The sequence below is a fragment of the Solea solea genome, chromosome 14 (assembly GCF_958295425.1).
Source record: "Solea solea chromosome 14, fSolSol10.1, whole genome shotgun sequence".
NCBI lineage: Eukaryota > Metazoa > Chordata > Actinopteri > Pleuronectiformes > Soleidae > Solea > Solea solea.
In genome coordinates this window covers 16845687-16870820 of record NC_081147.1, presented here as the reverse complement: position 1 = coordinate 16870820, position 25134 = coordinate 16845687, and the positions used below count along the sequence as shown (strand labels likewise).

Below are 25134 nucleotides of genomic sequence, written 5' to 3'. Positions count from 1 at the left end.
TTTCAGTTCAAAGTTCAGGCCACAGACTCTGGTGTTCCTCCGCTCAGCAGCAACGTGACAGTGAACGTTTTTATCCTGGATGAAAATGACAACTGTCCCGTGGTTCTTGCGCCCTATTCTGAGCACGGCTCCGTTAACAGTGAGAGCATCCCCTATAATGTTGAAGCGGGACACATTGTGGCAAAAATCAGGGCTGTAGACGCAGACTCTGGATACAACGCGCTGCTTTCGTATCAACTATCTGAGCCCAAGGGAAACAACCTCTTCCGGATCGGAACCAGCACCGGGGAAATCAAGACTAAGAGGAGAATGAGTGACAATGACCTGAAAACTCACCCCTTGGTGGTGCTGGTTTCTGATAACGGAGAACCCTCCCTGTCAGCTACTGTGTCTATAGAGGTGATAGTGGTTGAAAGCTCAGCTGACATCCAGACTCAGTTCAGACATGTGCCCATAAAGGACGAGAGCTTCACTTCACTAAACCTGTATCTGCTGATCGCCATTGTGTCGGTGTCAGCCATCTTTCTGCTCAGCCTCATCAGTTTAATAGCTGTCAAATGCCACAGGACAGACAGCAGTTTCAGCAGGTACAGCGCCCCCATGATCACCACCCACCCTGACGGGAGCTGGTCTTACTCTAAAGCTACACAGCAGTATGACGTCTGTTTCAGTTCAGACACGCTGAAGAGTGACATGGTGGTTTTCCCCGCACCGTATCCACCTGTAGATGCGGAGCTGATCAGTATTAACGGAGGAGACACGTTTACCAGGACCCAGACTTTACCTAATAAAGACACGGTAAGAGACATACAGAATTAACACTACTAATAAGTGCATCTGTCTTTCATGTATAGACTTGGACGCTATAAGCAAACCAAAATACCCGCATTCTGCAAGTTAACCTGAATAAATATCTAATAGATTCTCTGGGAATAAGAAAATTCATAACGACTGTGTATCCAGTCTTGTGTCTGCGAATGGGAAAATGCTCTCCGTGGTGCTGACGGTTTTTATCGGTCTTTGGCAAGTGCTTCAGTAACGTAACCTTTATGGCTTTGCATAACATCTTTAACTTGCATAACACATGTTAATTGATTTACTTTCGTCATAATGTACATATTGAGTTGTAGATGTTCCTGTAATTGTGCACACACTAGTCGAGTTGAAATTAAAAACAAAACAATTGAAGTAGCTGTCATACTACCACAGTTGTCACGGTAACGATAAACACTGTTCACATATTATTTTAATGAACTTACAAAAAGAAAACCCGCATCAGTTACGGTATTCAGCTACAAATGTGTGTCAAACAGCATAGCATATCAACGCACTTTATCTATGCCATTACAGCCTGGATGTATAGCGCTCTCCATGGTGCTGAAATTAAGTGAGGCAATCTTTATAATCCGTAAAATGTAATCGAAATCATTTGAAACATTGTATCTATATTGTTTAGGTAATTGTTTCACACACTAATAATATATATTCATATACTATATTTTAAATGCGGGATATAGTTTATATAACACTTGCAAATAACGTCCAGGTTTGTTTTGGAAAATATCTGTCACTTATCTTGACATGTGTACAATTTACCACATGATGTCGCTGGAGACCATAGAACCGTTTTTTGTTTTGTTTTTTACATTATGTGTGAAACTCCTCCCTGTACGGGAAGACTAACACAGTCACTAGCCATCAGTTAAAGGGCAGACTGGGATTGTATTGTGGCGAGAGGATCTGCTGCTGCAGCTGCTGCGGGATATTTGTGTAATTGAGGATATACATGAAAGAAATACAGGATTAGCGGAAATTCAGCGTTTAATCAACAACGATGGGAAACGAGGAGAACGCCTGGATATATGTTATTATACTGCTTTGTCTTTGTGACTGCTCGGCTTCGCAGTTATCTTACTCCATTTTCGAGGAGGTGAACAAAGGCACCGTCGTGGGGAATATCGCAAAGGATTTAAACGTGAATGTACAAGAACTAGAAACAAGAGACCTGCGGATTGTTTCCAGTTACAGTAAGAAATATTTTGACGTGAATTTGCGAACCGGAAACCTCTTCGTAAACGAGAGAATTGACAGAGAGGAGCTTTGTCCAAAGACGGCACAATGTTCCCTTAGAATACAGGCGGTTCTAAGCGAACCAATGAATGCACATCGCATAGACATTACTGTGTTAGACATAAATGATAATTCGCCACGATTCATTGAACAGTTTTACTGGTTAAACATCTCAGAATCACTGTCAGTGGGAGAGCGATATTTTCTTCCAATGGCAGTGGATGCAGACATCGGCAGTAACTCGGTGAAGAGCTACAAGCTCAGTCAAAATGAATATTTCTCTCTTGATGTGCAAAGCAGCGGAGAGCACAGTGTGTCTGCCGAGCTAGTGCTGCAGAAAGCTTTAGATCGAGAGAAACAGTCCGTAATCGATCTTGTTCTGACAGCTGTAGATGGAGGAAAACCTCCGAGATCTGGTTTACTCAAAGTTAACATTAATGTAATAGATGTCAACGATAATACACCGTTTTTTAGCAAACCCCTCTATAAAATACGTGTCAGTGAAAATGCCGCTCAAGGAACAATTGTAACGAAAGTAAATGCAACCGACTTAGACGAAGGCCTGAACAGTAAGATCCTGTATTCCTTTCTCAAACAGGGGAATATAAATCCATCAAAAATGTTTGATCTAAACCCAGAAACTGGAGAAATTACTGTGAAGGAAACATTAGATTATGAGGACACACCTGCTTATGAGATCAGAGTTCAGGCAAAGGATCGAGGCACGCCACCTCGTAGTGCACATGTTAAACTGTTGATTGAGATAACTGATGTGAATGATAATGCCCCAGAAATATCCGTGACGTCACTGATGACGCCTGTAAAAGAAGATGCTGAACTGGGGACAATAGTTGCTTTTATAATAGTAACTGACAAAGATGGAGGAAACAATGGTGTAGCTAACTGTAAGGTGGAGGGCTCTGTTCCCTTTAAACTCAAGTCCAATTACAAAAATGATTATTCATTTGTAGTAGATGGACCACTGGACAGAGAAAACAATTACCTTTACAATGTCACCATTACAGCTACAGATGAAGGAAGTCCACCTCTGTCCAGCAACAGGGTCATTATTGTTCATGTTTCTGATGTCAATGACAACGCACCTCGTTTCACGGAGTCTGTGATTAACGTTTATGTAAAAGAAAACAGTCAAACAGGATCAACCATTTATACAATAAATGCTCTTGATCCTGATTTAGATGGTAATGCAAAGCTCACGTACACGTTAATAGATACCTCCCCAAAAACTATTCCAATTTCATCTGTTGTAAACATAAACTCAGAGACTGGAGATATAATCAGTCTACAGTCCTTTAACTATGAGGAGTTAAAAACGTTTCAGTTCAAAGTTCAGGCCACAGACTCTGGTGTTCCTCCGCTCAGCAGCAACGTGACAGTGAACGTTTTTGTCCTGGATGAAAATGACAACAGTCCCGTGGTTCTTGCGCCCTATTCTGAGCACGGCTCCGTTAACAGTGAGAGCATCCCCTATAATGTTGAAGCGGGACATATTGTGGCAAAGATCAGGGCTGTAGACGCAGACTCTGGATACAACGCGCTGCTTTCTTATCACCTCTCTGAACCCAAAGGAAACAACCTCTTCCGGATCGGAACCAGCACCGGGGAAATCAAGACTAAGAGGAGAATGAGTGACAATGACCTGAAAACTCACCCCTTGGTGGTGCTGGTTTCTGATAACGGAGAACCCTTCCTGTCAGCTACTGTGTCTATAGAGGTGATGGTGGTTGAAAGCTCAGCTGACATCCAGACTCCGTTCAGACATGTGCCCATAAAGGACGAGAGCTTCACTTCACTAAACCTGTATCTGCTGATCGCCATTGTGTCGGTGTCAGCCATCTTTCTGCTCAGCCTCATCAGTTTAATAGCTGTCAAATGCCACAGGACAGACAGCAGTTTCAGCAGGTACAGCGCCCCCATGATCACCACCCACCCTGACGGGAGCTGGTCTTACTCTAAAGCTACTCAACAGTATGACGTCTGCTTCAGCTCAGACACGCTCAAGAGTGACGTAGTGGTTTTCCCCGCACCGTATCCACCTGTAGATGCGGAGCTGATTAGTATTAACGGAGGAGACACGTTTAACAGAACCCAGACTTTACCCAACAAAGAAAAGGTACGTAATTTGTTCTGGAAGCCTATTTAACAATTATATGACAAAACAATTTATTAATTTTATCATTACCAGTAGTAGCAGTAGTGGCATGAATCAAATATGAAAAAGGTTAATATAAAAACAAAAACAATGCACAAATATATTGTCACTGTTTCCAATCACACTTGCACTTGCACTCTTCACCTAAGGTTGTAGCTGAAGGCGACAATATGCGGTAGATTGCTTTATGAACCACAATTGGGGTATAATTGTCGACTATGTCCCAATTCATGCTATGTGGTTACTATTTTAAGATGCGTCTACATTTCAAGAAGAATCCATTTTGAAAAAAAAGATTGTTTTTCCTTTGGTAGAATGAAGATTGTTCATTATTTCACAGGATTTTGACATAACTCTTAGTGGTGATGAACCCCATCCATGTCATGCTGTTGTATAATCCACTGTATTTCCTGTTGATTGCACCTTATTAATAGTGATTTAAATTATTCACACCTTTTTTTGTCAGAATTGCTTGCAGCCTCACTGACATAGCAGGTTTTGCAATTTGTAATGCTTTCCTTCTGAAACTCATAGTGAAATGCACTGTCCATGGTGCTAGACTTTCAGTTGACAATATTGGCTTTCTTCACGGAAAACCCACTTGTTTCTTAGATTGCTGACTTGATATGGAACTCGTATGTGTGGCCGCATGCTGGATTTAAATGCAATGTTTTGTTTTGCTTGTTTGTTATTTTGGTATGTTGCATTATAATTTGCAGTTAGTCATATTCAGACTCTAAATTATTTATCTTCTCCCTCCACTTGACGTGCTGTCTTGAGAAACATTGACATGGTAACCTAACAATTGTTAGTGTTTGAAAAAATATGACAAATTGTTGAATAAGATTATATGTGCTTACCTAAGTTATTCCACAGGGGGTCGCAGCAGACCGTAGACATGAATGTGTTTGTGTGAATGAAACTCCTCCTTCCTGCATGGGGGAAAAGACATAGTCATCAGCCATTAGTTCATACGTGGGATATGCCGTGAGGAGAACAATATTGCTTTGGACGGAAATACCAGTACTGGATATAAATGATCGTTTGGATTCAGTTATTTTGTTGATTCAACGATGTATAGTCAACGAGAAACAGGACACGTATGGATTCGCATTGTCGCGCTCCTTTGTCTCTTTGACTGCTCTGTTTCGCAGTTATCCTACTCGATTTCCGAGGAGGTGAACAAAGGCACCGTAGTGGGGAATATAGCAAAGGATTTCAACATCAACCTACAGGAATTAGAGGCCAGGGATCTGCGTATTGTTTCGAGTTACAGTAAGAAATATTTTGACGTCAATCGACGGACGGGTAACATCTTTGTTGACGAGAGAATAGACAGGGAAGAGATTTGTCCAAGTCTGGAAAAATGCTCGTTAAAAATTCAGGCTGTTTTAAATAACCCCATGATTGCACACCGAATAGAAATCAATGTTTTAGATATAAACGACAATTCGCCTTCTTTTATTGAGAAAATATATTCCTTGAATATTTCTGAATCATCCTTAACAGGGGAGCGTTATCTTCTCCCAGTAGCAATAGATGCAGACATCGGCAGTAACTCAGTGAAGAGCTACAAGCTCAGTCAAAACGAACATTTCTCTCTCGATGTACAGAGCGGTGGAGAGCACGGTGTGTCTGCTGAGTTAGTGCTGCAGAAAGCTTTAGATCGAGAGAAACAGTCGGTGGTTTCTCTTTTTTTAACCGCTGTAGATGGAGGGAAACCGCCTCGATCAGGTTCATTACAATTAATTGTGAACGTAATTGATGTTAACGATAACATACCCACTTTCAGTAAATCGCTTTACAAAGTGCGAGTCAGAGAAAATGTGATCCCAGGGTCACTTGTTATTAAGCTAAATGCAACCGATTTAGACGAGGGCATGAACAGTAAGATCCTATATTCATTAATCAAACGAGGAAATGTTGATCCATCAAGTATTTTGGACCTAAATTCAGAAACTGGAGATATTACTGTTAAGGGGGCGTTGGATTTTGAGGAGACGCCTGCTTATGAGGTCAGAGTTCAGGCAATGGATCAAGGCACACCACCGCGTACCGCACACGCTAAACTATTGATCGAGATAATTGACGTGAATGACAATTCCCCAGAAATATCTGTGACTTCACTGATGATGCCTGTAAAAGAAGATGCTGAACTGGGGACAATAGTTGCTTTAATTACAGTGACTGATAAAGATGGAGGAAACAATGGTGTAGCTAACTGTAAGGTAGAGGGCTCTGTTCCCTTTAAACTCAAATCCAATTACAAAAACGATTATTCATTAGTAGTAGATGGACCATTGGACAGAGAAAACACTTTTCTTTACAATGTCACCATTACAGCTACAGATGGAGGAAGTCCACCTCTGTCCAGCAACAGGGTCATAACTGTTCATGTTTCTGATGTCAATGACAACGCACCTCGTTTCACGGAGTCTGTGATTAATGTTTATGTGAAAGAAAACAGTCCAACAGGATCGGTCATTTATTCAATAAATGCGTTTGATCCAGATTTAAATGATAATGCAAAGCTCACTTACATGTTATTGGATAGTTCTCCGAAAAGGATTCCAATTCCTTCTGTTGTAAACATAAACTCAGAAACTGGAGATATGATTACTCTACAGTCTTTTAACTTTGAGGAGTTAAACACGTTTCAGTTCAAAGTTCAGGCCACAGACTCTGGTGTTCCTCCGCTCAGCAGCAACGTGACAGTGAACGTTTTTATCCTGGATGAAAATGACAACAGTCCCGTGGTTCTTGCGCCCTATTCTGAGCACGGCTCCGTTAACAGTGAGAGCATCCCCTATAATGTTGAAGCGGGACACATTGTGGCAAAAATCAGGGCTGTAGACGCAGACTCTGGATACAACGCGCTGCTTTCGTATCACCTCTCTGAGCCCAAAGGAAACAACCTCTTCCGGATCGGAACCAGCACCGGGGAAATCAAGACTAAGAGGAGAATGAGTGACAATGACCTGAAATCTCACCCCTTGGTGGTGCTGGTTTCTGATAACGGAGAACCCTCCCTGTCAGCTACTGTGTCTATAGAGGTGATGGTGGTTGAAAGCTCAGCTGACATCCAGACTCCGTTCAGACATGTGCCCATAAAGGACGAGAGCTTTACTTCACTAAACCTGTATCTGCTGATCGCCATTGTGTCGGTGTCAGCCATCTTTCTGCTCAGCCTCATCAGTTTAATAGCGGTCAAATGCCACAGGACAGACAGCAGTTTCAGCAGGTACAGTGCCCCCATGATCACCACCCACCCTGACGGGAGCTGGTCTTACTCTAAAGCTACTCAGCAGTATGACGTCTGTTTCAGTTCAGACACGCTGAAGAGTGACGTAGTGGTTTTCCCCGCACCGTATCCGCCTGTAGATGCGGAGCTGATCAGTATTAATGGAGGAGACACGTTTAACAGAACCCAGACTTTACCCAACAAAGAAAAGGTACGTAATTTGTTCTGGAAGCCTATTTAACAATTATATGACAAAGCAATTCATTGATTTTATCATTATCAGTAGTAGCAGTAGTGGCATGAATCAAATATGGAAAACGTTAATTTAAAAAAAAACAAAAAAACAAAACAATGCATAAACATATTGTCACCGTTTCCCAATCACACTTGCAGCATCTAAGGTTGTAGCTGAACGTGACTATATGCGGTATATTGCTTTATGAACCACAATTGGAGTATAATTGTCGACAATATCACAATTTATGATATTTGGTTTCTATTTTAAGATGTGTCTACATTTCCAGAAGAACCCATTTTGAAGAAAATGATTGTTTTTCCTTTGGTAGAATGAAGATTGTTCATTATTTCAAAACATTTTGACATAACTCTTAGTGGTGATGAACCCCATCCGTATCATTCTGTTGTATAATCCACTTGTGTCTTTCCTGTTGATTGCACATTATTAATAGTCATTTAAATTATACACACCATTTTTGTCAGAATTGCTTGAAACCTCACTGACATAGCTGGTTTTGCAATTTGTAATGCCTTCCTTCTGCAACTCAGTGTGGTGAAATGCGCTGTCCATGGTGCTAGATTTTCAGTTGACAATATTGGCTTTCTTCACGGCAAACCCACTTGTTTCTTAGATTGCTGACTTGATATGGAACTCATGTGGTGTGGCCAACACCATGTTGGATTTAAATGCAATGTTTTGTTTTGCTTGTTTGTTATTTTGGTATGTTGCATTATAATTTACAGTTAGTCATATTCAGACTCTGAATTATTTATCTTCTCCCTCCACTTGACGTGCTGTCTTGCGAAACATTGACATGGTAAACTAACAATTGTTAGTGTTTGAAAAAAATATGACAAATTGATGAACAAGATTAAATGTGCTTACCTAAGTTTATCCACAGGGGGTCGCAGCAGACCGTAGACATGAATGTGTTTGTGTGAATGAAACTCCTCCTTCCTGCATGGGGGAAAAGACATAGTCATCAGCCATTAGTTCATACGTGGGATATGCCGTGAGGAGAACAATATTGCTTTGGACGGAAATACCAGTACTGGATATAAATGATCGTTTGGATTCAGTTATTTTGTTGAATCAACAATGTATAGTCGACGAGAAACAGGACACTTATGGATTCGCATTGTCGCGCTCCTTTGTCTCTTTGACTGGTCTGTTTCGCATTTATCCTACTCGATTTCCGAGGAGGTGAACAAAGGCACCGTAGTGGGGAATATAGCAAAGGATTTCAACATCAACCCACAGGAATTAGAGGCCAGGGATCTGCGTATTGTTTCGAGTTACAGTAAGAAACATTTTGACGTCAATCGACGGACGGGTAACATCTTTGTTGACGAGAGAATAGACAGGGAAGAGATTTGTCCCAGTCTGGAAAAATGCTCGTTAAAAATTCAGGCTGTTTTAAATAACCCCATGACTGCACACCGCATAGAGATCAATGTTTTAGATATAAACGACAATTCGCCGGCTTTCATTGAAAAAAGACATTATTTGAATATGTCAGAATCATCCTTAACGGGGGAGCGATATCTTCTCCCAGTAGCAGTTGATGCAGACATCGGCAGTAACTCAGTGAAGAGCTACAAGCTCAGTCAAAATGAACATTTCTCTCTTGACGTGCAAAGCGGTGGAGAGCACGGTGTGTCTGCTGAGTTAGTGCTGCAGAAAGCTTTAGATCGAGAGAAACAGTCGGTGGTTTCTCTTTTTTTAACGGCTGAAGATGGAGGGAAACCGCCTCGATCAGGTTCATTACAATTAATTGTGAACGTGATCGATGTTAACGATAACATACCTGCTTTCAGTAAATCTCTTTACAAAGTCCATGTCAAAGAAAATGTGATCCCTGGGTCACTTGTTATCAAGCTAAATGCAACCGATTTAGACGAAGGCATGAACAGTAAGATCCTGTATTCATTTATCAAACGAGGAAATGTTGATCCATCAAGTATTTTTGATCTAAATTCAGAAAGTGGAGATATTACTGTTAAGGGAACGTTAGATTATGAGGAGACGCCTGCTTATGAAGTCAGAGTTCAGGCAATGGATCGAGGCCCCGTTCCTCGTAGTGCGCATGCGAAAGTATTGATCGAGATAATTGATGCAAATGACAATTCCCCAGAAATATCAGTGACGTCACTGATGACGCCTGTATTAGAAGACGCTGAACTGGGGACAATAGTTGCTTTTATTACAGTGACTGATAAAGATGGAGGAAACAATGGTGTAGCTCACTGTAAGGTAGAGGGCTCTGTTCCCTTTAAACTCAAGTCCAACTACAAAAATGATTATTCATTAGTAGTAGATGGACCACTGGACAGAGAAAACAATTACCTTTACAATGTCACCATTACAGCTACAGATGAAGGAAGTCCACCTCTGTCCAGCAACAGGGTCATTATTGTTCATGTTTCTGATGTCAATGACAACGCACCTCGTTTCACGGAGTCTGTGATTAACGTTTATGTAAAAGAAAACAGTCAAACAGGATCAACCATTTATACAATAAATGCGTTTGACCATGATTTAGACGATAATGCAAAACTCACCTATACATTAATAGATATTTCCCCAAAAACTATTCCAATTTCATCTGTTGTAAACATAAACTCAGAGACTGGAGATATAATCGGTTTACAGTCTTTTAACTTCGAAGAGTTAAAAACGTTTCAGTTCAAAGTTCAGGCCACAGACTCTGGTGTTCCTCCGCTCAGCAGCAACGTGACTGTGAATGTTTTTGTCCTGGATGAAAATGACAACAGTCCCGTGGTTCTTGCGCCCTATTCTGAGCACGGCTCCGTTAACAGTGAGAGCATCCCCTATAATGTTGAAGCGGGACACATTGTGGCAAAGATCAGGGCTGTAGACGCAGACTCTGGATACAACGCGCTGCTTGCTTATCACCTCTCTGAGCCCAAAGGAAACAACCTATTCCGGATCGGAACCAGCACCGGGGAAATCAAGACTAAGAGGAGAATGAGTGACAATGACCTGAAAACTCACCCCTTGGTGGTGCTGGTTTCTGATAACGGAGAACCCTCCCTGTCAGCTACTGTGTCTATAGAGGTGATGGTGGTTGAAAGCTCAGTTGACATCCAGACTCCGTTCAGACATGTGCCCATAAAGGACGAGAGCTTCACTTCACTAAACCTGTATCTGCTGATCGCCATTGTGTCGGTGTCAGCCATCTTTCTGCTCAGCCTCATCAGTTTAATAGCTGTCAAATGCCACAGGACAGACAGCAGTTTCAGCAGGTACAGCGCCCCCATGATCACCACCCACCCTGACGGGAGCTGGTCTTACTCTAAAGCTACACAGCAGTATGACGTCTGTTTCAGCTCAGACACGCTCAAGAGTGACGTAGTGGTTTTCCCCGCACCGTATCCGCCTGTAGATGCGGAGCTGATCAGTATTAACGGAGGAGACACGTTTACCAGGACTCAGACTTTACCTAATACAGAGAAGGTGAGTAGCACACTGAAGTGAATGTTTGGATAATTGGCTTGGGATTTAATGAATGTAACATACATTTCAGTGACAGACTGATATTACTAAGCACTTTTGATACAAATCAGTTAAAGCCAGAACATAATGCATTTCGTTGAAACAAACCATACAACCACCCTTTATAAAATCAGTTTTCATAAAGGACCAGTGCTCATTCAGATCAACATTTAACCTTTTGAAAGGCATCTTGTTTACCTTACTGAATTTCTCGATAAAACTTGCTCGATCTCCATGAAGGAATACACAGACTATTTTACGCCACATAGTTGCATGGCATCTAATAGACAGAATGCGTCTGTTCGTTTTGTCGCCATGAGAAGAAGCGTGTTCCAAAGGCTAGGGAAATATCTTAATTCGTTTAAATCATAGCACTGGTTAAAGAGTCATGGCATGTGCAGTAACTTTTACCTGTACATGTTGGCTCATTGAAGAGTTCAACAAGGTAAATTAATTTGACCTATTTTGCTTTACTTGTTTTGAGAGTGATTGCAATGTTGCAGAAGGAGAAGTTTTATATTTTGGAATTATGTTCTGAAAATTTTACAAGAAACATGTCAGCTATCTATGCAAGATGTGCGTCGCTGTCCTTGGTCCTGAACTGGGATATTCTAACGGGTCTGTAGTTTGCTTAATTAGATCCGTTTCTCGTGGTTGTAGTTGTTGTTTTATTTATACATACATCTTTTAAATTTTATTATTAGAACAGTGAGATAAAATGAATTACTTTTGGTATGAACAGCCAATCATCAGTTACATTACATTGTTCAGATTTTCAGTCAACTCACAGGGCTGTGTGAAATAACAATCAGTGGAGTGTTGTTGCAGTCTGAAGAATGCATCACTTAAATATGTCTTTGCAGCTGAGTATTGGTGAATATTGTTTTAATATTTATTCAAAAATGTAATTTAAATACTTTCCAAGGCCGTGCTGTATTGAAAATAACTTTGGAAATTATTTAATGGCTTCATGAGAATTTAGCTAAGCCAAAATTCACCACATGATGTCGCTCGAGACCATGGATGTGAATGTATCTAAAACTCCTCCTCTGTGCATGACAAAATCCAATCGTTATCAGCCACATACATATTGTTGTGCTGGGGCGAGAAGGGAAGGACTCAAAACGGACGAATACAATTTTTGATGGAAGGATCTACGTTGTGGATGTAAAAGCTATTGGATTGATCTCTAATTTCTGCATCAACGATGTATGTCCGAAGACAGAAGGAATACGCCTGGATTCATGTGGTTACACTGCTTTGTCTCGCAGACTGCTCTGCTTCGCAGTTATCTTACTCCATTTCCGAGGAGGTGAACAAAGGCACAGTAGTGGGGAACATCGCGAAAGATTTAAACATCAACGTTCAAGATCTAGAGACACGAGATCTGAGGGTCATTTCGAGTTACAGTCAGAAATATTTTGACGTGAATTTGCGGACCGGAAACCTCTTTGTTAACGAGAGAATAGACAGAGAGGAGCTTTGTCCTAATGCCGTAAAATGCACAGTCAAATTACAAGCTGCGTTAAATAACCCAATGAATGCGCATCGCATCGAAGTCAATATTCTTGATGTAAATGATAATTCGCCTTCTTTTATTGAACAAACGCATTTGCTTAACATATCTGAATCACACTCGGCCGGAGAGCGATATCTTCTCCCAGAAGCAATCGATACAGACATTGGAAGTAACACAGTAAAGTCTTATAAGCTGAGCCATAATGAACATTTCTCTCTTGATGTGCAAAGCGGCGGAGAACACGGTGTATCTGCTGAGTTAGTGTTGCAGAAAGCTTTAGATCGAGAGAAAGAGCCGGTGATTAAACTAGTTCTGACGGCTGTAGATGGAGGTAAACCACCAAGATCAGGGACTTTACAGTTAATTGTTAACGTTATAGATGTTAATGACAATACACCTACTTTTAGTAAATCGCTTTACAAAGTGCGTGTCAAAGAAGATGCGACTCCTGGGTCACGTGTTATTAAGTTAAATGCAACTGACCTAGACGAGGGCATGAACAGTAAGATCCTGTATTCATTTATCAAACGTGGAAATATTAATCTATCAAATATGTTTGATCTAAATTCAGAAACGGGAGATATTACTGTTAACGGTGCGTTGGATTTTGAGGAGACGCCTGCTTATGAGGTCAGAGTCCAGGCAAAGGACCAAGGCACCTCATCTCGTACCGCACACACTAAATTATTGATCGAGATAATTGATGTGAATGACAATGCCCCAGAAATATATGTGACGTCACTGATGACGCCTGTAAAAGAAGATGCTGAACTGGGGACAATAGTTGCTTTTATTACAGTAACTGATAAAGATGGAGGAAACAATGGTGTAGCTAACTGTAAGGTAGAGGGCTCTGTTCCCTTTAAACTCAAGTCCATCTACAAAAATGATTATTCATTAGTAGTAGATGGACCATTGGACAGAGAAAGCGATTCTATTTATAATGTCACCATTACAGCTACAGATGAAGGAAGTCCACCCCTGTCCAGCAACAGGGTCATAACTGTTCATGTTTCTGATGTCAATGACAACGCACCTCGTTTCCCAGAGTCTGTGATTAATGTTCATGTGAAAGAAAACAGTCCAACAGGGTCAACCATTTATACAATAAATGCATTTGATCCTGATTTAGACGACAATGCACAGCTTAGGTATATGCTAATAGATACTTCCCACAAAACTATTCCAATTTCATCTGTTGTAAACATCAACTCAGAGACTGGAGATATAATCGGTTTACAGTCTTTTAACTTTGAAGAGTTAAAAACGTTTCAGTTCAAAGTTCAGGCCACAGACTCTGGTGTTCCTCCGCTCAGCAGCAACGTGACAGTGAACCTTTTTATTCTGGATGAAAATGACAACAGCCCCGTGGTTCTTGCGCCCTATTCTGAGCACGGCTCCGTTAACAGTGAGAGCATCCCCTATAATGTTGAAGCGGGACACATTGTGGCAAAGATCAGGGCTGTAGACGCAGACTCTGGATACAACGCGCTGCTTTCTTATCACCTCTCTGAGCCCAAAGGAAACAACCTATTCCGGATCGGAACCAGCACCGGGGAAATCAAGACTAAGAGGAGAATGAGTGACAATGACCTGAAAACTCACCCCTTGGTGGTGCTGGTTTCTGATAACGGAGAACCCTCCCTGTCAGCTACTGTGTCTATAGAGGTGATGGTGGTTGAAAGCTCAGCTGACATCCAGACTCAGTTCAGACATGTGCCCATAAAGGACGAGAGCTTCACTTCACTAAACCTGTATCTGCTGATCGCCATTGTGTCGGTGTCAGCCATCTTTCTGCTGAGCCTCATCAGTTTAATAGCTGTCAAATGCCACAGGACAGACAGCAATTTCAGCAGGTACAGCGCCCCCATGATCACCACCCACCCTGACGGGAGCTGGTCTTACTCTAAAGCTACACAGCAGTATGACGTCTGTTTCAGTTCAGACACACTCAAGAGTGACGTAGTGGTTTTCCCCGCACCGTATCCACCTGTAGATGCGGAGCTGATCAGTATTAACGGAAGTGACACGTTTACCAGGACCCAGACTTTACCTAATGCAGAGAAGGTGAGTTGTACACTGCATTGAATGTTTGGATAATTGACTTGGGATTTAATTAATGCAACATCACTTTCATTCTGTGGCCCTAAGAACGTGTTCGAAAGGCAATACAGTATAAAGTTTCAGGACTCAGTAACTTTCAGCTGCACATGTTGGCTCATTGAACAGTTCAACAATGTAAATTAATCAAACCTATTTTGTTTTACTTGTATTGAGAGCGATTGTAATGTTGCTGAACTTGAAGTATCAGATTTCGGAATTAGGTTTTGAAACATCTTTCAAGAAACATGTCAAGTATTTATGTAAGATTGTACGTCGCTGTCCGTGGTCCTGACCTAGGATATTCTAACGGGATCTGTGGTTCGCCTTGCCTTGAAGTGACACACTTAATTAGATCCGTTTGTTGTTATTTTAGTTATTTTTATTTATACATACATCTTCTGAATTGTATTATTAGAACAGTAAGATAAAATAAATTATTTTGGTATGCCCAACCACTCCCCAGTTACATTACATTGTTCAGATTGTATATCAATTTATAGGGCTGTGTGGAATATCAGTCAGTTTAGTGTGTCACTTAACGATGTCTTTGCAGCTGCCTATATGTGAACATATTTTGATATTTATTCGAGAATTTAATTTCAATCATTTGCAAATAAGTGATGTATTTAGAATTACACATTGCAAATTACTTAATGTTTCCATGAGCATTTAGCTAGACCAACATTCAACACATGATGTCGCTCGAGACCATAGATGTGAATGTATCTAAAACTCCTCCTCTGTGCATGAGAAAATCCAATCGTCATCACCCACATACACATTGTTGTGCTGGGGCGAGAAGGGAAGGAACCAAAGCGGACGAATACAGTTTTTGATGGAAGGATCTACGTTGTGGATGTAAAAGCTATTGGATAAATCTCTAATTTCTGCATCAACGATGTATGTCCGACGACAAAAGGAATACGCCTGGATTAATGTGGTTGCACTGCTTTGTCTCGCAGACTGCTCTGCTTCGCAGTTATCTTACTCCATTTCCGAGGAGGTGAACAAAGGCACCGTAGTGGGGAACATCGCGAAAGATTTAAACATCAATGTTCAGGATCTAGAGACACGAGATCTGAGGGTCGTTTCGAGTTACAGTAAGAAATATTTTGACGTGAATTTGAGGACCGGAAACCTCTTTGTTAACGAGAGAATAGACAGAGAGGAGCTTTGTCCTAATGCCGTAAAATGTCCCGTCAAATTACAAGCTGCTTTAAATAACCCAATGAATGCGCATCGCATTGAAGTCAATATTCTTGACGTAAATGATAATTCGCCTTCTTTTATTGAACAAACACATTTACTTAACATATCTGAATTGCTTTCATCCGGAGAGCGATATCTTCTCCCAGTTGCAATCGATGCAGACATTGGAAGTAACACAGTAAAGTCTTATAAGCTGAGCCATAATGAACATTTCTCTCTTGATGTACAAAGCGGTGGAGAACACGGTATGTCACCCGAGTTAGTGTTGCAGAAAGCTTTAGACCGAGAGAAGGAGCCGGTGATTAAACTCGTTCTGACGGCTGTAGATGGAGGTAAACCGCCAAGATCAGGGACTTTACAGTTAATTGTTAATGTGATTGATGCTAATGACAATCCACCTACTTTCAGCAAATCGCTTTACAAAGTTCGTGTCAAAGAAAATGCGACTTCTGGTTCACTTGTTATTAAGCTAAACGCAACCGATTTAGACGAGGGCATGAACAGTAAGATCCTGTATTCATTTTTCAAACGTGGAAATATTGATCTATCAAATATTTTTGATCTAAATTCAGAAAGTGGGGAAATGACTGTTAAGGGGACGTTAGATTATGAGGAGACGCCTGCTTATGAGGTCAGAGTTCAGGCAATGGACCAAGGCACCTCACCACGTACTGCATATACTAAATTATTGATCGAGATCATTGATGTGAATGACAATGCCCCAGAAATATCAGTGACGTCACTGATGACGCCTGTAAAAGAAGATGCTGAACTGGGGACAATTGTTGCTTTTATTACAGTGACTGATAAAGATGGAGGAAACAATGGTGTAGCTAACTGTAAGGTAGAGGGCTCTGTTCCCTTTAAACTCAAGTCCAACTACAAAAATGATTATTCATTAGTAGTAGATGGACCATTGGACAGAGAAAACACTTTTCTTTACAATGTATCCATTACAGCTACAGATGAAGGAAGTCCACCTCTGTCCAGCAACAGGGTCATTACTGTTCATGTTTCTGATGTCAATGACAACGCACCTCGTTTCATGGAGTCTGTGATTAATGTTTATGTGAAAGAAAACAGTCCAACAGGATCAACCATTTATACAATAAATGCGTTTGATCCTGATTTAGACGACAATGCACAACTCACGTATACGTTAATAGATACTTCCCACAAAACTATTCCAATTTCATCTGTTGTAAACATAAACTCAGAGACTGGAGATATAATCGGTTTACAGTCTTTTAACTTTGAAGAGTTAAAAACGTTTCAGTTCAAAATTCAGGCCACAGACTCTGGTGTTCCTCCGCTCAGCAGCAACGTGACTGTGAATGTTTTTGTCCTGGATGAAAATGACAACAGTCCCGTGGTTCTTGCGCCCTATTCTGAGCACGGCTCCGTTAACAGTGAGAGCATCCCCTATAATGTTGAAGCGGGACACATTGTGGCAAAGATCAGGGCTGTAGACGCAGACTCTGGATACAACGCGCTGCTTGCTTATCACCTCTCTGAGCCCAAAGGAAACAACCTCTTCCGGATCGGAACCAGCACCGGGGAAATCAAGACTAAGAGGAGAATGAGTGACAATGACCTGAAAACTCACCCCTTGGTGGTGCTGGTTTCTGATAACGGAGATCCCTCCCTGTCAGCTACTGTGTCTATAGAGGTGATGGTGGTTGAAAGCTCAGCTGACATCCAGACTCAGTTCAGACATGTGCCCATAAAGGACGAGAGCTTCACTTCACTAAACCTGTATCTGCTGATCGCCATTGTGTCGGTGTCAGCCATCTTTCTGCTCAGCCTCATCAGTTTAATCGCTGTCAAATGCCACAGGACAGACAGCAGTTTCAGCAGGTACAGCGCCCCCATGATCACCACCCACCCTGACGGGAGCTGGTCTTACTCGAAAGCTACTCAGCAGTATGACGTCTGTTTCAGTTCAGACACGCTCAAGAGTGACGTAGTGGTTTTCCCCGCACCGTATCCACCTGTAGATGCGGAGCTGATCAGTATTAACGGAAGTGACACGTTTACCAGGACCCAGACTTTACCTAATGCAGAGAAGGTGAGTTGTATACTGCATTGAATGTTTGGATAATTGACTTGGGATTTAATTAATGCGACATCACTTTCGTTTTGTGGCCCAAAGAACGTGTTTGAAAGGCTATGAAAATATATAAATTTGTTAGAATCATAGCGCTGTTTCAGGACTCAGTAACTTACAGCTGCACATGTTGGCTCATTGAACAGTTCAACAATGGAAATGAATCTGACCTACTTTGTTTTACTTGTATTGAGAGCGATTGTAATGTTGCTGAACTTGAAGTATTAGATTTCGGAATTAGGTTCTGAAACATCTTTCTAGAAACATGTCAAGTATTTATGTAAGGTTGAACGTCGCTGTCCGTGGTCCTGACCTAGGATATTCTAACGGGATCAGTGGTTCGCCTTGCCTTGAAGTGACAAACTTAATTAGATCCGTTTGTTGTTATTTTAGTTATTTTTATTTATACATACATCTTCTGAATTGTATTATTAGAACAGTAAGATAAAACAAATTATTTTGGTATGCCCAACCACTCCCCAGTTACATTACATTGTTCAGATTGTATATCAACTTATAGGGCTGCGTGGAATATCAGTCAGTTTAGTGTTGTTAAGGTCTGAAGAATGCTTCACTTAAAGATGTCTTTGCAGCTGCGTATATGTGAATATATTTTGATATTTTTTTCGAGAATTGATTTCAATCATTTGCAAGTATGTGCTGTATTTAGAATTACACATTGCAAATTACTTAATGTTTCCTTGGCATTTAGCTAGACCAACATTCAACACATGATGTCGCTCGAGACCATAGATGTGAATGTATCTAAAACTCCTCCTCTGTGCATGAGAAAATCCAATCGTCATCAGCCACATACACATTGTTGTGCGGGGGCGAGAAGGGAAGGACCCTAAACGGACGAATACAGTTTCTGATGGAAAGATATACGTTGTGGATGTATAAACTATTGGATTAATTTCTAATTTATGCATCAAAGATGTATATCCGACGACTGAAGGAATACGCCTGGATTCATGTTGTTGCACTGCTTTGTCTCGCTGACTGCTCTGCTTCGCAGTTATCTTACTCCATTTCCGAGGAGGTGAACAAAGGCACCGTCGTGGGGAACATCGCAAAAGATTTAAACATCAATGTTCAGGATCTAGAGACACGAGATCTGAGGGTCGTTTCGGGTTACAGTAAGAAATATTTTGACGTGAATTTGCGGACCGGAAACTTCTTTGTTAACGAGAGAATAGACAGAGAAGAGCTTTGTCCTAATGCCGTAAAATGTCCCATCAAATTACAAGCCGCTTTAAATAACCCAATGAATGCGCATCGCATTGAGGTTAATATTCTTGATGTAAATGATAATTCGCCTTCTTTTATTGAACAAACACATTTACTTAACATATCTGAATCGCTTTCACCCGGAGAGCGATATCTTCTCCCAGTTGCAATCGATGCAGACATTGGAAGTAACACAGTAAAGTCTTATAAGCTGAGCCATAATGAACATTTCTCTCTTGATGTTCAAAGCGGTGGAGAACACGGTGTGTCTGCAGAGTTAGTGTTGCAGAAAGCTTTAGATCGAGAGAAAGAGCCGGTGATTAAACTAGTTCTGACGGCTGTAGATGGAGGTAAACCACCAAGATCAGGGACTTTACAGTTAATTGTTAACGTTATAGATGTTAATGACAATACACCTACTTTCAGTAAACCTCTGTACAAAGTGCGTGTCAAAGAAAATGCGACTCATGGGTCACTTGTTATCAAGTTAAATGCAACCGATTTAGACGAGGGTATGAACAGTAATATCCTGTATTCATTTATCAAACGAGGACATGTTGATCCATCAAGTATTTTTGACCTAAATTCAGAAACGGGAGATATTACTGTTAAGGGGACGTTAGATTGTGAGGAGACACCTGCTTATGAGGTCAGAGTTCAGGCAATGGATCGAGGCCCTGTTCCTCGTAGTTCACATGCGAAATTATTGATCGAGATAATTGATGTAAATGACAATGCTCCAGAAATATCTGTCACGTCACTGATGACGCCTGTAAAAGAAAATGCTGAACTGGGGACAATTGTTGCTTTTATTACAGTAACTGATAAAGATGGAGGAAACAATGGTGTAGCTAACTGTAAGGTAGAGGGCTCTGTTCCCTTTAAACTCAAGTCCAACTACAAAAATGATTATTCATTAGTAGTAGATGGACCATTGGACAGAGAAAGCACGTTTCTTTACAATGTCACCATTACAGCTACAGATGAAGGAAGTCCACCTCTGTCCAGCAACAGGGTCATTACTGTTCATGTTTCTGATGTCAATGACAACGCACCTCGTTTCATGGAGTCTGTGATTAATGTTTATGTGAAAGAAAACAGTCCAACAGGATCAATAATTCATACAATAAATGCATTTGATCCTGATTTAGACGATAATGCAAAGCTCACATACACGTTAGTGGATACTTCCCCCAAAAGTATTCCAATTTCATCTGTTGTAAACATGAACTCAGAGACTGGAGATATAATCGGTTTACAGTCATTTAACTATGAGGAGTTAAAAACGTTTCAGTTCAAAGTTCAGACCACAGACTCTGGTGTTCCTCCGCTCAGCAGCAACGTAACGGTGAACGTTTTTATCCTGGATGAAAATGACAACAGTCCCGTTGTTCTTGCGCCTTATTCTGAGCATGGCTCTGTTAACAGTGAGAGCATCCCCTATAATGTTGAAGCGGGACACATTGTGGCAAAGATCAGGGCTGTAGACGCAGACTCTGGATACAACGCGCTGCTTTCTTATCACCTCTCTGAGCCCAAAGGAAACAACCTCTTTCGGATCGGAACCAGCACCGGGGAAATCAAGACTAAGAGGAGAATGAGTGACAATGATCTGAAAACTCACCCCTTGGTGGTGCTGGTTTCTGATAACGGAGAACCCTCCATGTCAGCTACTGTGTCTATAGAGGTGATGGTGGTTGAAAACTCAGCTGACATTCAGACTCAGTTCAGACATGTGCCCATAAAGGACGAAAGCTTCACTTCACTAAACCTGTATCTGCTGATCGCCATTGTGTCGGTGTCAGCCATCTTTCTGCTCAGCCTCATCAGTTTAATAGCTGTCAAATGCCACAGGACAGACAGCAGTTTCAGCAGGTACAGCGCCCCCATGATCACCACCCACCCTGACGGGAGCTGGTCTTACTCTAAAGCTACTCAGCAGTATGACGTCTGTTTCAGCTCAGACACGCTCAAGAGTGACGTAGTGGTTTTCCCCGCACCGTATCCGCCTGTAGATGCGGAGCTGATCAGTATTAACGGAGGAGACACGTATACCAGGACTCAGACTTTACCTAATACAGAGAAGGTGAGTTGTACACTGCAGTGAATGTTTGGATAATTGACTTGGGATTTCATTAACGTCAAATCACTTTCAGTAACAGACTGAGTTCACTTACGCCCTTTGGATACAACGAAGGAACATGTGAAATGACTTAAGGCCACAACATATGTATTTTGTGACAAAACAAATCACACAACCTCGGTTTATAAAAGTGTTTTTTTATACATAAATGACCAGTGCTCATTCAGATCAACATTCTAAATTGTAAACACATCTTGTTCACCTTAATGAATTTGCCGACAAAACTTAGTCGATCTCCGTTAAGGAATACGCAATTTTACACAACTTATTTGCATGGCATCTAATAGGCATAATCCGGTTGTTGCTTTTGTGGCCATGAGAAGAAACGAGGTCGAAAGGCTATAGAAATATCTAAATTCGTTATAATCATAGTGCTTGTTAGTCAGTAACATTCAGCTGCATATGCTGGCTCATTGAAGAGTTCAACAATGGAAACTAATTTCACTAATTTTTTTTGTATTGAGAGTGACTGTAATGTTGCTGAACTTTAAGTATTGGATACATACCTGATACATATACACAGTCTAACAATTGTACTAGAAACATGTCAAGTATTTATGTAAGACGTGTGTTGCTGTCCGTGGTGCTGAATCAGGGCATTCCAATGTGGTATGTGGATTGTCTACCCTTGAAGAGACATACTTAATCAGATTAATTTTGTTTTTATGTCTTTTTTCTCATTTATACTACTTTGAAATTGCTTTATTAGAACAGAAAGAGAAAATAAAAACTTTTGGTATGCCCAACACCTCCCTTGTTACATAACATTGTTCAGATTGTCCATCAACTCATAGGGCCGTGTGGAATATCAGTCAGTGAAGTGTTGTTACAGTCTGAAGAACGCTTCACTTAACAATGTTTTTGTATAGGTGAATATTTTTGTGATATTTATTCGAGGATTTAGATTAAATCATGTGCAATATTTAGAATCACATTGCAAATTATTGTATGGCTTCATGAGTATTTAGCTAGGCTAACTTTCACCACATGATGTCGCTCGAGACCATGGATGTGAATGTATCTATGTCTAAAACTCCTCCTCTGTGCATGAGAAAATCCAATCGTTATCAACCACATACACATTGTTGTGCTGGGGCGAGAAGGGAAGGACCCAAAACGGACAATACAGTTTTTGATGGAAACATCTACATTGTGGATGTATAAACTATTGGATTAATCTCCTATTTCTGCATCAACGATGTATGTCCGACGACAGAAGGAATACGGCTGGGTTCATGTTGTTGCACTGCTTTGTCTCGCTGACTGCTCTGCTTCGCAGTTATCTTACTCCATTTCCGAGGAGGTGAACAAAGGCACCGTAGTGGGGAACATCGCGAAAGATTTAAACATCAACGTTCAGGATCTAGAGACACGAGATCTGACGGTCGTTTCGAGTTACAGTGAGAAATATTTTGACGTGAATTTGAGGACCGGAAACCTCTTTGTTAACGAGAGAATAGACAGAGAGGAGCTTTGTCCTAATGCCGTAAAATGTCCCATCAAATTACAAGCTGCTTTAAATAACCCAATGAATGCGCATCGCATTGAAGTCAATATTCTTGATGTAAATGACAATTCGCCTTCTTTTGTTGAACAAACGCATTCACTTAAAATCTCTGAATCGCTTTCGCCGGGGGAGCGATATCTTCTCCCGGTAGCAGTGGATGCAGACATTGGAAGTAACACAGTAAAGTCTTATAAGCTGAGCCATAATGAACATTTCTCTCTTGATATTCAAAGCGGTGGAGAACACGGTGTATCTGCTGAGTTAGTGTTGCAGAAAGCTTTAGATCGAGAAAAAGAGCCGGTGATTAAACTAGTTCTGACGGCTGTAGATGGAGGTAAACCACCAAGATCAGGGACTTTACAATTAATTGTTAATGTTATAGATGTTAACGACAATACACCAACCTTTAGTAAATCGCTTTACAAAGTGCGTATCAAAGAAAATGCGACTCCTGGGTCACGTGTTATTAAGTTAAATGCAACCGATTTAGACGAGGGCATGAACAGTAAGATCCTGTATTCATTAATCAAACGAGGAAATGTTGATCCATCAAGTATTTTTGACCTGAATTCAGAAAATGGAGATATTATTGTTAAGGGGTCGTTGGATTATGAGGAGACACCTGCTTATGAGGTCAGAGTTCAGGCAATGGACCAAGGCACCTCATCTCGTACTGGGTATGCTAAATTATTGATCGAGGTAATTGATGTGAACGACAATGCCCCAGAAATATCAGTGACGTCACTGATGACGCCTGTAAAAGAAGATGCTGAACTGGGGACAATAGTTGCTTTTATTACAGTGACTGACAAAGATGGAGGAAACAATGGTGTAACTAACTGTAAGGTAGAGGGCTATGTTCCCTTTAAACTCAAGTCCAACTACAAAAATGATTATTCATTAGTAGTAGATGGACCATTAGACAGAGAAAACAATTTTCTTTACAATGTCACCATTACAGCTACAGATGAAGGAAGTCCACCTCTGTCCAGCAACAGGGTCATTACTGTTCATGTTTCTGATGTCAATGACAACGCACCCCGTTTCACACAGTCTGTGATTAATATTTACGTGAAAGAAAACAGTCCAACAGGATCAACCATTTATACGATAAATGCATTTGATCCTGATTTAGACGATAATGCAAAGATCACGTACACGTTAATAAATACTTCCCCAAAAACTATTCCAATTTCATCTGTTGTAAACATAAACTCAGAGACTGGAGATATAATCGGTTTACAGTCTTTTAACTTTGAGGAGTTAAAAACGTTTCAGTTCAAAGTTCAGGCCACAGACTCTGGTGTTCCTCCGCTCAGCAGCAACGTGACAGTGAACGTTTTTGTCCTGGATGAAAATGACAACAGTCCCGTGGTTCTTGCGCCCTATTCTGAGCACGGCTCCGTTAACAGTGAGAGCATCCCCTATAATGTTGAAGCGGGACACATTGTGGCAAAGATCAGGGCTGTAGACGCAGACTCTGGATACAACGCGCTGCTTTCTTATCAACTCTCTGAGCCAAAAGGAAACAACCTCTTCCGGATCGGAACCAGCACCGGGGAAATCAAGACTAAGAGGAGAATGAGTGACAATGACCTGAAATCTCACCCCTTGGTGGTGCTGGTTTCTGATAACGGAGAACCCTCCCTGTCAGCTACTGTGTCTATAGAGGTGATGGTGATTGAAAACTCAGCTGACATCCAGACTCAGTTCAGACATGTGCCCATAAAGGACGAGAGCTTCACTGATTTAAACCTATATCTGCTGATCGCCATTGTATCGGTGTCAGCCATCTTTCTGCTCAGCCTCATCAGTTTAATAGCTGTCAAATGCCACAGGACAGACAGCAGTTTCAGCAGGTACAGCGCCCCCATGATCACCACCCACCCTGACGGGAGCTGGTCTTACTCTAAAGCTACTCAGCAGTATGACGTCTGTTTCAGCTCAGACACGCTCAAGAGTGACGTAGTGGTTTTCCCCGCACCTTATCCGCCTGTAGATGCGGAGCTGATCAGTATTAACGGAAGTGACACGTTTACCAGGACTCAAACTTTACCTAATACAGAGAAGGTGAGTTG

The 25134-nt window shown here is 41.2% G+C and overlaps 4 protein-coding genes across 8 annotated transcripts in view; all 4 read left to right on the top strand.

The window, feature by feature from the left end:
* The first annotated feature begins 1761 nt into the window (after positions 1–1761).
* LOC131473052 (protocadherin alpha-3-like) lies at positions 1762–4234 on the top strand. Its single transcript, XM_058650569.1, has one exon. It carries the CDS (start codon positions 1835–1837, stop codon positions 4232–4234), a length of 2400 nt encoding a protein of 799 aa, XP_058506552.1. The 5' UTR covers positions 1762–1834.
* A 914-nt stretch (positions 4235–5148) lies between these two features.
* Positions 5149–25134, top strand: part of LOC131472916 (protocadherin alpha-C2-like) — a 55631-nt gene continuing 35645 nt past the window's right edge. Inside the window, exon 1 of one of the 5 annotated variants that reach the window (XM_058650409.1) lies at positions 5149–7695. In XM_058650409.1, coding sequence (XP_058506392.1) covers positions 5317–7695 — 2379 coding nt within the window. In that variant the 5' untranslated portion in view covers positions 5149–5316. Of the gene's footprint in view, positions 7696–8658; positions 11200–15502; positions 18138–22648; positions 25127–25134 lie in introns of those variants that run through there. The other 4 variants (XM_058650413.1, XM_058650410.1, XM_058650407.1 and 1 more) reach the window with 4 other exon arrangements.
* On the top strand, positions 12296–14869 carry LOC131472926 (protocadherin alpha-2-like). Its single transcript, XM_058650421.1, has one exon. It carries the CDS (start codon positions 12446–12448, stop codon positions 14843–14845), a length of 2400 nt encoding a protein of 799 aa, XP_058506404.1. The 5' UTR covers positions 12296–12445; the 3' UTR covers positions 14846–14869.
* Positions 18793–21619, top strand: LOC131472925 (protocadherin alpha-3-like). Its single transcript, XM_058650420.1, has one exon. It carries the CDS (start codon positions 19114–19116, stop codon positions 21511–21513), a length of 2400 nt encoding a protein of 799 aa, XP_058506403.1. The 5' UTR covers positions 18793–19113; the 3' UTR covers positions 21514–21619.

Excerpts from the sequence above, each read along its gene's own strand:
- LOC131472925 (XM_058650420.1), top strand. The coding sequence starts at position 19,114 with ATGTATATCCGACGACTGAAGGAATACGCCTGGATTCATGTTGTTGCA.
- LOC131473052 (XM_058650569.1), top strand. The coding sequence starts at position 1,835 with ATGGGAAACGAGGAGAACGCCTGGATATATGTTATTATACTGCTTTGT.
- LOC131472926 (XM_058650421.1), top strand. The coding sequence starts at position 12,446 with ATGTATGTCCGAAGACAGAAGGAATACGCCTGGATTCATGTGGTTACA.